The sequence below is a fragment of the Nannobrachium achirus genome (assembly GCF_963921795.1).
Source record: "Nannobrachium achirus genome assembly, chromosome: 5".
Lineage (NCBI taxonomy): Eukaryota > Metazoa > Chordata > Actinopteri > Myctophiformes > Myctophidae > Nannobrachium > Nannobrachium achirus.
In genome coordinates, this window is record NC_137814.1 from 15,723,764 (window position 1) to 15,737,956 (window position 14,193).

Here is a 14,193-nt window from a genome sequence, read left to right on the forward strand (position 1 = left end):
TTTCTCAAAAAACTACAGTGCGCCTTATAGTCCAGTGCGCCTTATATATGGATCATTCATTGACATTGACATTCCCTTTAGCACAGCTCCATCTGTTGGATGCATAACGCAACGGTAGCATCTATTATGTGCGCCTTATAGTCCGGTGCGCCTTATTTCGTGGGGGGCGAATTACTGAATTTACTGAATTTCCCCCTTGGGATAATAAAGGTATCTATCTATCTATCTATCTATCTATTTATGAAAACAGTTAAAAAATAGACCATTCATTGACAGTGCGCCTTATAGTCCGGTGTGCCTTATAGTCCGGAAAATACGGTACTTGCATAAAGCTCTGTGCAGACATTTACACCTGATGTGTATGAAAATAGCTCATCTACAAGCTCACGGTGCGCGGTGAGCTAGATCTGCTATTTTCAGTCGACACCGGAGCACAGCCAGTATAAATTAGAGGGGCAAAGGCTATGGGCAACATGATGTATAAATCTGTGCACACGCATGTTCATAAAATGAGGGTGCACAGTAGGGCATTAACGAATAAGTCGACTCAGTCGACTTCATTACACAAGTCGACTCCCACCAGACAAAGTCGAGTGTCAAAGTTGAAAAAAGAAATAATCCTTTGTATTTTTCTATCATTATTTTTGCTCCATGTGCGTCTGTACAGGATTCAAACAGTAGGATTGCTTATTGTCAAGGACAGAAAGATCCAATATTACAGTGGTTCTCAACCTTTTCAGGCCGCAACCCCCAGAATAATCATATTTTAACTGGGGACCCCCCCACCCTGACGAGCACAAGAAATTGAGGCGTTACATTTGGTATAACACAGCTCTATTGTGAAAATTGTGAAAATATTTTCACAATTTCTGCCTCTATATATTTGACAATTTGGGCAATGTTTAGTTTGTCATTTTAGAGGTAATAAAAGGTCCTTAAATTGTCACTTTAGAAATGTGAAGATACCCTCTATACCCTTATCAATCCATATAAAAGAATAGAAGAGGGATATAAACAAAGTCAGTCTGAAAATGGCCAAAATTATTATTTTATCATTATTTTACGCTTTTTGTGGTCATTTTTTAATAGAAACACATATATGAAGCTTTATCTTTTTTATAAAAATATTTTTGAAACATTATCTTTTTTTTAGCGTCCGTTTTTCAAGAAAAAAGTTGATTATACATGTAGCTCCTTTAAGTACATTTAAAAGCAAGTATCATTTTGACTGAGCTACCTTTACTTGTAGTGGAATGCATTTTGACCAGGAGTATCTGCACTCTTACTCAAGTACTGGAGTCAAGTACATCTCTGCGTGTGCATCATTTAATTATGCACAGATACAAAAATCATTTTAATTGGTGCTTCTCAAGTGGTGTCAAGGGACCGTCAGGGTTCCTTGAGGGGGTTCCAAATGGACCCTTAACAGGTTTATTAATTTCAAGGACCCCTACAACTCGGAGAGTGTATAAACGGAACCAAATGGAGCCTTAAGTGTCCATTGCTTCCGTTTATACACTCTAGAGCAGGGGTTTTCAAAGTGGGTGCCGCGAGATAATATTAGGAATTTATTTGGACACTTACTGTATATAAATATTATAACTATTTATTATCATTTTAATCTTGAAGTACAAAGTTATTTTCAGTCAGTTCTTATTATCTCAACGTTTTCCTCGCAACATAATCACTAAAATATCGTCTCTGTCGGGCAGAAACCTCGTATCTCCAAGTTTCAAATGTGTACGTCATTTGGTAAAGCAAAGCCCTGCTTCATCATACAAGACTGTCGCACAAAACTAGTGAAAACAGCCGTTCTACAAGCACACTGTGCTTGTAGATCTTCTATTTTCACTAGCTTAGTACATTTTATAGATGATAAATACAAAACGAACGGTTTTGGGCAAACAAGGTTTCCACCGACAACGACGATATGCTATAAATATAAGAGTGAAAATTATAACGTAGGGGTGTCTCGGATTAAAAAAATATTCATGGGGTGCCCTGAGACAAAAAACGTTTGGGAACCCCTGCTCTAGAGAACCACTGCTCTTCATGAATGCTTAAGCCATTCGATCCAATCCATTCAAACAACATTAGGATTAGGACAGTGGTTCTCAACCAATGGTTTGGGGACCACCAGTGGTCCTTGAGGGGGTTCCAAGTGGTCCCCAGCTAAATGATGGAGGGCTGGTAACCAAATGGAGAGTGGAGTTTAGGAAGGGAAAGCAAGTCTAAAAAGGAAGGGTTTTGAGGGAGGCTTTGAACACGGCAAGGGTGGGGGCGGCTTTTATATCCATAGGGCAGGGGTTCCCAAACTTTTTTTGTCTCAGGGCACCCCACATATATATATTTGTTTTAAATCCGAGGCACCGCTACATTATTATTTTTACTCCCAGCACATTATATTTATAGCATATCATGTTGTCGGGTAGAAACCTAGTATGTCCAAAACCTTTTGTTTTGTATTTATCATTTTAAAAATGATCTAAACTAGTGAAAACAGCAGATCTACAAGCACACAACGCCTTGCATCGCGAGGCGTTGTGTGCTTGTAGATCTGCTGTTTTCACTAGTTTTGTGCGACATGCAGTCTTGTATGATGAAGCAGGGCTTTGCTTAACCAAAAGATGTACACATTTGAAACTTTGAGATACAAGGTTTCTACCCGACAGTGACGATATTTTAGTGATTATGTTGCGAGGACAACAATTTTTTCAAGTGTCCAAATAAATTCCAAATATTATCAAATTATCTCGCGGCACCCCTGGACTGCCGTCACGGCACCCCAGGGTGCCCCGTCACCCACTTTTGCTTTATGGGTGAATTCTAGGAGGTTGGCGTTGCCAGATCTGAGGGGGCGGGAGGGAACACGGGGTTTGACCGCAGGGACATGCTGGGCCCCTGATTCAGCCCGGGAAAAAGAGTTGGAGAGGCCCTCATTGCGTGCTATAGAGAGAGATCTCTCTCTATAGCGCTGCTGCTACTCAAATATTTGCCATTTCAGATCATGACAAGTGACAAGCCAGTGGGCCAATTACTGTACATGAGTTACAGTGACGATTTACTTTGTTGGCCGCCCAGCCCCCAAAATGGAACGAAGGCCGACATTTTATTTTTAATTTTTTCCTAATGTCCGGCCTGGACCGGCCAGGAATGAACCGGCCGTTCAGGAGTTGTCCCGCTTAAAGGCCAGCACGTCCCTGGGTTTGACGTACCGGGTGTGAGGTCCATGTTGGTCTTGTCGTTGCAGCCCTGCAGTGAGTCCAGAGTGCGGGTCATCTGGCTGGTAAAGTCCTCTCCTCCATTCATGCACTCTCGCTGCAGGTGATGCCGCAGGTCTGTGATGTCATACTCATACCTACAGAAGAAGGGAAAGGGCACGTTCACACACGGACAGTCTGATTGAATTCATTCTGATTATAAGATCCAACTTAAAGGAGTAGTTCACCCCCAAAATGACTTTTTTTCTATTGATTACTCATGCCATGGAGAGTAGAGTTCAATAATGTTTTTTGGTTTTTGTCACATTCCTAAGACAAAAATTAGTAAATAGTAAATTTACCCCCATTGATTCCGGATGGTGACCCGTTTCGAAATCATCCGGAACGAATGGGGGAAAATGTATTGTTATCAAATTTTTGTCTTAGGAATGCGACAAAAACCAACAAATATTATTGAACTCTAGTCTCCATGGCATGAGTAATCAATAGAAAAAAAGTCATTTTGGGGGTGAACTACTCCTTTAAAGCAGAAATAACCAGTTTTCTGCTGACATAGGCAGGAATCATGCAATTGCTTATTTTAAAAATGTATTTTTATTTTATTTTATTCAGGCGGCTAACAATGCTTCCAAAAGAAATGGTGTGTGTGTGTGAGACACTTCCTGGGGCTACAACCTGCCTCCAAAACTATTATTTTTGTCTGTGATAAGTTCTGTCATTGGTCGATTAAACTGGGTGCCCTCCAAAATAACAGACCAATCAGGACCGCCTCTTGTTCTTGTTCAGATTGGTTAGACCCTGTCTGTCAATCCTTTTAGCCCCGGTCAGCTGGTTCATGCACCAATGAGCTGCTAATGACAGAGCTTCTTACAGATAAAATAATAGTTTTGGAGGTATACTGCGGCTCCTAGAAGCGCCACAGAGACTAGATTGTTTTAGGGAGCATTGTTAGCTGCCTGAATATAATTTTTGGAGCTGTGTGGAGCTCCCTATACGTGGCCGTGTGTGTGGGTCTGTCTGTCTGTCTGTCTGTTTGTCTGTTTGTCTGTCTGTCTGTCTCCGGGTATGTAGCCTGCAGTAACCTTTTGTGACCACACGAGGGCGCTGTTGTTCAGGCCAGGCCAGACACACACACACACACACACACACACACACACACACACACACACACACACACACACACACACACACACACACACACACAGCTCCACTTCGAACAGAGGTTCGATTTTTTTTAAAAAGGAAAAAAAAAGAAATAAGCAATTGCATGATTCCTGCTTATGTCAGCAGAAAACTGCTTATTTCTGCTTTAACTGATATTTATTATTAAGAACAGTTATTTTTCATTAAGAACAGTTATTCTTCGTTGCAATACTTATTTGTAATGTTAAGCTATTGTTACCATTATCCTCCGTGAGTCTCTATTTTCAAGAGCCTACAATAAACGTTGTAAAAAAGGTGACGTCTTTCGAAAAAATTAGGACTTCTCCGGGGCAGCAATGTGCCGCAAGGCATCTAGTCTGCCGGAAACCACAAAAGAAGAAGAAAGAAGTGACGTCATCTAAGGACCCCGACCGTATTCTCAGGCCGAACGCATTCGCTACTGACACTGTCTATATTCTGCAAACTGAAAAGCTGGTAGAACAGCTCTTCTATCGTTAACTTGTCACTGTTACCCCACGTCAGGCAAACATGCACACAGAGAATAAATAAAGAGACAAACGATTGGAATAAGTGATTGTATGTTTATTAGGCCCTAATGTCTTCCTGTTGAATAGATTATCAAAGGTATCCCGCATCCTTCTCAAACTGGTGGTGTTTACATGACACATTTGTATTCAGATTGAGCTATATTATTCTGATTATTAGTCAAAGATTATAGTGCCATGTAAACGCAGCTACAGACACTTATCTAGCATGTGTCACTTCTCAACCTGCCAGTGTGCATGGCAGTGGAGCCGCTTATGCAAATGTTCGAAGAGCAATCAGCAGTAAAACTGTGCCCTGCGAGCTTTCTGCTTTCTGCATACAGGGATGGTTATGTTTGAGCATTGAATCCATTGCAGATCGCTAATTACCTGATTAAAATTAGTAATTAGCAACACAATCCCCTGATAACTAATCTCACTAATACTATCTGATTACCTTCAATTACATATTTTTTCTCCTCTTGCATATTGGATATTGTTACCATCGTAATCCCATTACTTATATGTGCTGATTCCTCCCTCCACGCACGCACGCACGCACGCACGCACGCACGCACGCACAGACAGACAGACAGACACATACACACACACACACACACACATACACACAGTGATGTGATGTAAAGTAACATTCACTTAAGTACTGTACGTAAGTACAATTTTGTTGTTTTGCACTTTACTCCACTATATTTGCTTGAAAACCTAAGTTACTTTGTAGATTGATTATTATCACAAAACATATTAACCATTTGAAAATAGCAGATCTAGAAGCTCACAATGTGTCGCATTGCGATGCACTGTAAGCTTGTAGATCTGCAATTTTCAAATAGATTTTCATACATTTGAAAACTTTAAATGGGACATTCATTTTACTTTGGGTACTTTGGTTGGTAAGTACATTTTGATGCCAATAAGTTTGTACTTTTAGAATTCCGGACTTTTACTTGTAAGGCTGCAGCTACACCAAAGTATGGTCGCCAGCGGATAAACTCTTTTTGTGCGTGGCTGACTAAAAACGCAAAGAGCACATTCTGTCCCAAAGCCCGTGACGCACCTGTCAGTCACTTCCAGAACCCTCCCCTTTCCGCCTTCGACTCACCCGATTGGACAGAGGGGGAAAACCGTAGAATGTGTCTGCTCCAGCATAAATGCAAAGTCTGCACAGCACGCAGATATCCTCTACTGGCATGAAACCACTCCATTCCCATTGAAATACATTGGCGGAATGGGGATTCCACTCTCATAGGTACTTTGGTGTGGGTGCAGACTAACAAAGTATTTCTATATTGTAGTATTGAAAAATGTATACTTTTTCCACCACTGCACGCACACACACGCGCGCACACACACACACACACACACACACACACACACACACACACACACACACACACACACACACACACACACACACACACACACACACACACACACACACACACACACACACACACACACACACACACACACACACACACGAACACACACACACCCTTTGTCAACTCAACCCCATGGTGCCCCCTTGGGCTGACTGAATGGTGGTTCATATTTAATGCCAAGGAATATATATTAATCAGATTCCAGAGTCAGGACTCGCTCAGAGCATAATAAGCACATGCATGTAAAAAACGCATTTTCAGCTGCATCGCGCAGAGAGAGAGCGAGACATCTCTATAAATGTTGTATTGGCCAATGATGCAATGTTACAGAATTGAAGGGAAAATGTTGACAAGAGAATGTTACTGTGTACTCTGTATTTTTTACTACGTTTGTGCTGAATAAATAATGTAGTACACAATTGGTTATGTCTCCTGCTGTATTTTGTGTGAATAGAACGTGTAAAAAGAAAAAAGAGAGCGAAAAGCTCCAAAGCGCCGAAGTCTGAATGCTTTGAATTCCTCTAATTTTGTTGTTTTCAACCTGATAACATGATGCCCTTAATAGTCTAGCAGCAGAGGCCGTCCGATTTTGAGATACCCCTACCCGAGGTATAACCAAACACAACCATGTTTTTTCTTATCTTTAGGGTCTCCCATTAATGAAATGGATTGTTGTGACATTTTATTTTTGGGGGAAATTCGTTTTTTTGGCTATTCTTTATACCTACCCCAATCTCTGAAAAAGGCAAATCCGCCTAGGTCAAAGATGACAAAAATGCCTATAACTTGAGAATGCTCACTCTTATCCTCATAAAATCTGCTGAGATGTGAACCAGGTGTCTACTCTACATCAACAAAGAGTCAGAATGCAATTTACCTAAAGAAATACTGAAATATTATCCTTTAAACACACCTTTAGTTTAGGCGGAAATTGTACTTTTGTGGTGAGAACTACTTTACTTTCTCTCATTTACAAGAAACACATATTTATGTCAAATAAGATGTTCTTGCATTGCCTAAGTTGCTACTAAACAATAACCAGTGTTTGTGTGGAGATAACTTGCACAGTTTTATTGCAAATCAGATTTCTTTAGACACACCCCCTCCACTGAAAAAGACAAATTAGATAATTCTGAATGGGGAGATGACATTTTGGGGAGGGAAAGTCCATGTGGCTGTACTGTACCACATCACCAAACTATCAGAATATGAATAACCCAATAATGTAGTTTATCTATTCTAAAATGACTAAAACAAGATGGATTATATTTTCATGTATGTTAAAAAATCATTTAAATCAGTATCTCCGACCTAAATCCAAGTTTGAGCTTGTCTTGATATGATGAAATAATAACAACAACAATATAATAATAATACACAATAATACACTAACTTCAATACTGTCCGTATTGACTCAGGCGGCTCTGGCGGCAGCCAAGGAATTCTACAATGTTACTTTCCCAGACCCACCCTCCAGCACCAGTTCTCCCATCCGCATCTCTCTTCCACCTAATCCTATCCCAGGAGACTGCAGTTTGTCACCCTAATTTCCAACCCACCCTCCCTCTTGTGTAGAGCCACAGCATTTCTCCTATACTTGTTTTAATATCACTGCAGACAGATTTGTGAGACTGGTTCTCCCAATTACACTTTAACGCAGATTAGTGATTGGTGAACTAGCAACCTTAAGATCCCCAGATTCCTATACCCATTCAGATATGGCCACCCCTTAACAGGATCAGCATTAACAAGGCCAGGGGTCCAGACAACAACAACCCCTGTGTGCTCAAGGTGTGCACTGGGCAGTTGGCAGCTGCATTCCAGCATATATTCAACCTCTTCCTGAGGTTGAGTAAAGTAAAATGTCCTGGTGTTTAAGAAGGGACACCCAGTGCATTCAGTGACTACATGCCAGTTAATTGTTTTGACATTGCATGTCAAGAAGATCTTTGAGATGCTGCTCCTGGTAGCAATGTGAGACTTGTTCTTTGACTTCATAAGCATCTTCAATACCATACATCCACAGCAGTTGGCCTTGAAGCTGTCAGTGCAAGTGGATCTAGGCTTGGTTGCAGACTATGTCACCAACACTGGTGCTCCCCAAGGAGCCATATTGTCACCCTTCCTGTCCACCCTCACAACTTCATGGATGACAATGTGGGGATTACAGAGCTACATAGGGTAGTGACTAGTGAGTGAGCGAGCGAGCGAGTGTGTGTGCACGCAGGAGCACACATGCGCACACACAGACACCTATCCAAGGGGAGGAGTTGGTGGTGGTGGAAGGAAACCTATTAACACAAGCAATGCAAAAAAAAGAATCAGCCGGTGAGGAAGTTCCAAAGCTTGAGTTAAACAGGACAGTCTGGAGGTGGTCACAGAGGGGAGGAGCAAGCTGTCCTGATGAACTCCTCTCATCTGTTCTATGGTGTGCCAGTGGGGATGAGGAGCACAGTCAGCCACAGATTGATCATCCCAGGGTCAGACACAACATGATTTGGTCAGTCTTTTGTGCCAGTAGTCATCAGTATACACAGCCAAGTCTGACCCCCATAGATTCTATTCTGTTTTTAGGGATTACTGACTTCTGCTTCACTCTGACACAGAGTATTACAGATCCAATCATGCCCACATTAGTTTTGACCAAGAGAGAACATGCAAAGAGCAAGGTTATTGAATGGGATTAAGTAAGACCCTGTCCCAGAGTTCGTTTCGAAGAGTCCTTGAGCAAGACTCAAAATCCCTAGTTGCTCCCGGTGCCTTGCATGTTTTCCTCCGCCATCGGTGTATGAATGTGTGTGTGAATGGGTGAATGTAATGCACAATCTTTGTAAAGCACCTTGGATAAAGGTGCTATACAAATGCACCATTTGCCATGTATCCATATTGTCTTTCTATATGGATTCCATACCTCCAAAAACACTTGATAATTGATTTATTTTAGTGTTAGTGAATGTCAAATGATAAGGACTTATAACCTTATAATTTGGTATATATCCAAAAGTCGAGTGTTATTTATCCATGGAAATCTTCGCCTATATATAGAGAGAGGCAATACACAGGTGAAATTATCACTTGTGTACTCAGACAGTGTCTTGAAAAGCCAGATATCATTATTTTGCCCAGGTACGCTCCAGAAAGACCACTTTCTACTTTTTTTCTGAATTTAGTTGCCAATTTTATCCTTGCCTTAAAATACATTTCCACTGGGGATTAGCATGGATAGATCTAGCGTAGAGCAACAGGGCTTGGGGAATTGGCTTCAACACCAAATTGGGAATACGGAAGGGAAAAAATGTTTTCTTTTATTACCCTTTTTATGGGCAGGATTCTCTTCATTCTACATTAGAATGTTATGTTCTATGATAGCTTCAGATCTCATGCTACTTTGTGTCAATAACCATTGTGATGGGAATGGGATTTGGGGTGTCATCACTTTGTATACCTGCCTTAACATGACACTGCATTTCAATAAAAAAGATTTGAAAAGAAAGAAAATACATTTCCACAACAATTACTTTATGAATGGGAGTAGTAGGGGAAAAAAGGCATTGCTGTGTTTTGATCAATGTAGTCATTTTAGATCAAATATATTATTGGTTTATTCATATAGTGATAGTTTGGTTCTGTGGTACAGTACAGCCAACTGGACCTCCCAAAAATGACTTTCAGTATGTCACCTAACTCCCTAATTTGTCTTTTTCAGTGGAGGGGGTGTGTCTAAAGAAATCTGATTTGCAATAAAACTGTACAAGCTATCTCCACACAACCACTGGTTATTGTTTAGTAGCATCTTAGGCAATGCAGTAACATCTTATTTGACATAAATGTATGTTTTTCTTGTAAATGAGAGACAGTAAAGAAGTCCTCACCACAAAAGTACAATTTCCGCCTAAACTAAAGGTGTGTTTAAAGGATAATATTTCAGTATTTCTTTAGGTACATTCCTTTCTGACTCTTTGTTGATGTAGGGTAGACACCTGGTTCACATCTCAGCAGATCTTATGAGGATAAGAGTGAGCATTCTCAAGTTATAGGCATTTTTGTCATCTTTGACCTAGGCGGATTTGCCTTTTTCAGAGATTGGGGTAGGTCTAAAGAATAGCCAAAAAAACACATTTCCGCCAAAAGTAACATTTCACAACAATCCATTTCATTAATGGGAGACCCTAAAGAGAAGAAAAAACATGGTTGTGTTTGGTTATACCTCGGGTAGGGGTATCTCAAAAACTAAGGCCTTTTTTGAGGGCTTGCTGCAGGTCTATAATAGATTGCATACAGGGCAGAACGTTAGCAAAGGTAGGAAAGAGGGTGAGAGAGAGCGTGTCATGCAACCATGGTTTTATACTGTGCTTTTTATTAAAAACAACATAAAAGGTTTTTAATATACACAGTGCTTATTTAACCACTAATGCCCTATTGCAGCGGTACTCAAACTATAGGCTAATGTCAGCAAGTGAATCCCTGCTCAACGGGGGATTTTAACTTTTTTAGCGCCGGTCGACTTTTGGATCGACTATGTCACTATGGACTTCCCTGCCAAGCGACTTTCAGATCGACTTTTATATAAAAACAATTTTTTTGCATTTTTTTCGATGTATTGGCGGCGCAAGCGGTTTCCCCTACCTTGTACTGGCTGTGACGATAGACCGTGGAAAAAAAAGGATAAGATGATGACGTCACTGGTTTTCAGTCCTTGTCTGTGTAGGATGGCAGATCCCAGCCGTTAGCCTGCTAACATACTGTCCATATCCATAACGCCGCTTCAGTAGGTCGGATTTTCATTCAGATTTTTTTGTGTGGCATCTGCATCCGACCATTTGGCCGCACGATAGGTTAATGTGAAAGATCTGCGACAAATCGATCTGCTACAGCACGTAGTAGACTCCAGCCCGCAGCCATTTTAAAACCCAGAGGAGGGGCTGTTTACACAGCTTCATACACAGACCTGTTATGTTTACAGTGTTACGATGGCGCACTCTAGTGGTGTTTTTGGGGATAGTTTATCATCTCTCTGTTCAAACTCATGCAATGGATCACATTAAAATATTAATATTTCCTGGCGTTATTAGCGCAAATTCATATTTTAATTTGGCTGGCAATGTGTTAAAGGGAATTTTCAAAGGTCATTTTTGGCAGATTTTGACAGCCCTACCCCCTTACCCGTCCAAGATGGGGGTCTCCCGGATGCTCAGGGTCCCGCTGGAGTTGTGCCCCTGTCCGCGGGAGTTCCTGAGGCTCTCTCGGGCCTGGCCTCCCATCAGCACCGAGGGGATGTAGTGGATCTCGTTGGCCGCCTCGGCGCTGGCGCTCTTCTGGGGCTGGGGCACGCGGCGTCGCTTGCACCAGCGCCGCCGCGTGTACAGGATGAGCACCAGGCACAGGATGGACAGCAGCAGGGCGATCATCCCCCCCTGCAGGAAAGGAGGACCAGGGTTTATGAGCATAGCTAATGTGCGCGATGGTGTACAGGTCATGCACAGATAATGCACGGATCATGCACCACACACCGCAGGAAGTGTGTTAAAAGGTAAGAAAATGGTGGCAGTTGAAGACATTAGTCAATTTTAATCCTGGAAATCCTTACATTGTCACTTTATTATCGAGACAATTAATCATATGTGTGGACCCCCCTGGGGGTCCCCACCCACAGGTTGAGGCCCACTGTAAATCACCTCAGATGTAAATGTGAAACCAACAACTGGAGGCGAGAGGGGAATTCGCTTCAAACACAGAGGTTCAAAACAGGCCACGAGGAGAATATCCTGATGGCCGTGATGTGTGCAAACATCTGAGATAGATTAGAGGCGAGACGCTGAATTCAGGCCCGTGACATCCAACAAGAATAAGGGTGGTATTAGTTGATATTAATGACAGAATCAGGTCATGTCACCCCAGAGGCTAGCCCTTGTTTTCAAACTGATCACATGATGTCCTTAATAGATTGCATACAGGGAAGAAAGTTAGCAAAGGTAGGAAAGAGGGTGAGAGAGAGCGTGTCATGCTCACACACACACAACTATAGGTATGATGGAGATTATTTATGTAATTCTTTTTACCTTTTTGAATATTTTGACAAATAGGACTGCCAGGTTAAAGATCAACCACATGTTTACACTCTGGGTGTATAGGCTACTCCCCAATGGTGTAAAGTAACTAAATACATTTACATTAAGTGCTGTACTGAAGTACAAGTTTGAGGTATTTTGTTTTAGTATTTCAAATTTTCAATACTTTTACTTCTACTCCACTACATCTCAGAAGCAAATATTGTACTTTTTACTCCACTACAATTATTTGAAAACTTTAGTTACTAATTACTTGCTGTATATCAATTATTATATTTATAAAACATAGATTAACCACTTTAGCCACATTTTATACATGTGATATTTGAAAATAGCCGATCTACAAGCTCACAGCGCGCCGCGATGCCACGCATTATGAGCTTGCAGGTCGTCTTTTGACTATTTTCATTTTTTTTTTGTAATTTAACTCAGTTAGCGCCGAGCGACTTTACGAGCGACTAGTTCACTATGGCGTTTGGTGCCGAGCGACTCGGAGCGACTTTTATATAAAAGCATTGTTTAAGCTTTTAATATGTGTTTATAGACGGAGCGAAATGGTTAGCTTACCTCAGCTAATGTCCACACGTAAACCGTGAAAAAAAAGGATACGATTATGACGTCACCTTTAAACCAGGGCTTCCTGTTGACAACAGGCCTCTGCTAGCGTTAGCCTCAATGCAACCATCCGACCCTCACGTAGCTTCACTAGGTCGGATTTTGATTCTGAAACTTTCTGTGTGGCATCTATATACGTCCCGATGCCCATACCAATGGTGGTTTGAGACGATCAAGCACGAATTGAACAGTATTGAGCTGAAATGGTGACCGGCGGCCCGTCCATGTTAAGTCAATGAGGACCAAGTCAGCGTCTCATCCTGTTATGTGGATTTAAACAGGCTTAACATGGGACCATGTCAGTGTATGGTGTATGGTGGTCTCTAGTGGTCATCTGGTGGTATGGTATGCTGGACGTGCATTCGTTAAGGTGGTCTGGTTAAGGTGGTCTGGGGGGATACAAAATAGCTATTTCCTGGCGTTATAAGCGCACATTCATATTCATATTTTGGAAATCTGGCCCTGTATGAGTTAAGTACATTTTGATGCCAATACTTTTATATTTTTATTCAAGTAACATTTTTAAAGGTGATACACCATGCATTTAAAAAGTATTTATGTCATATTGTTTATGTCCCAAAAACGTTTTTCAAAAGGTTTGAGGCTAAATTACCACTCCTGAATAGAGAGCCTCTCTCTGCACCTGAACTGCGCCACTGTTTTGAGAACCCGTGGGATGCTTTTAACCTCCGCTTTCTCAAAACCAGAGAAAGACACAACGGTCAGAAATGGGACTTTGTGAGGATAGAAGGTGCTAGTGGGACCCCCAAAAAAGGTTTTAAAATAGGAAAGGTTAAATTTCATGGTGTATCACCTTTAACACAGGCCTTTCACTTGTAACATAGTCAAATATCGATTTACAATTTAGGCATTTAGCAGACACTCTTAATCCAGCGCGACGTACAGTAAGCAAGGTAATACATCAATACATCAACATCAATACATCAAATATGCAATATCGGAGTACTTCTTCCACCACTGGACATCCTAAGATGATCGCACAGTCACATTCTGAGCTGTCACTGGAACACACACTCAGACACTGCATGCATGCGTAATTCGCATAAAAAAACAGAATGTCAAAAAACAAGTGATGCAAATGTCAAGGTGACAATGGAAAATATGCCAGTGGAAATATGGATAAGCAATAAACCTCTTCCAGTTTCTCAAAAATGTCAAATAACCTTTTCTAAAATTGGGG

The 14,193-nt window shown here is 41.3% G+C and overlaps 1 protein-coding gene across 1 annotated transcript in view; it reads right to left on the minus strand.

Moving 5' to 3' along the window:
• astn1 (astrotactin 1) overlaps positions 1-14,193 on the minus strand; it is a gene marked incomplete at both ends in the record, with an annotated part of 673,839 nt that overhangs the window by 516,558 nt on the left and 143,088 nt on the right. Inside the window, 2 exons of the mRNA XM_080725574.1 lie at positions 3,216-3,358; positions 11,473-11,723. Coding sequence (XP_080581700.1) covers positions 3,216-3,358; positions 11,473-11,723 — 394 coding nt within the window. The remainder of the gene's footprint in view (positions 1-3,215; positions 3,359-11,472; positions 11,724-14,193) is intronic.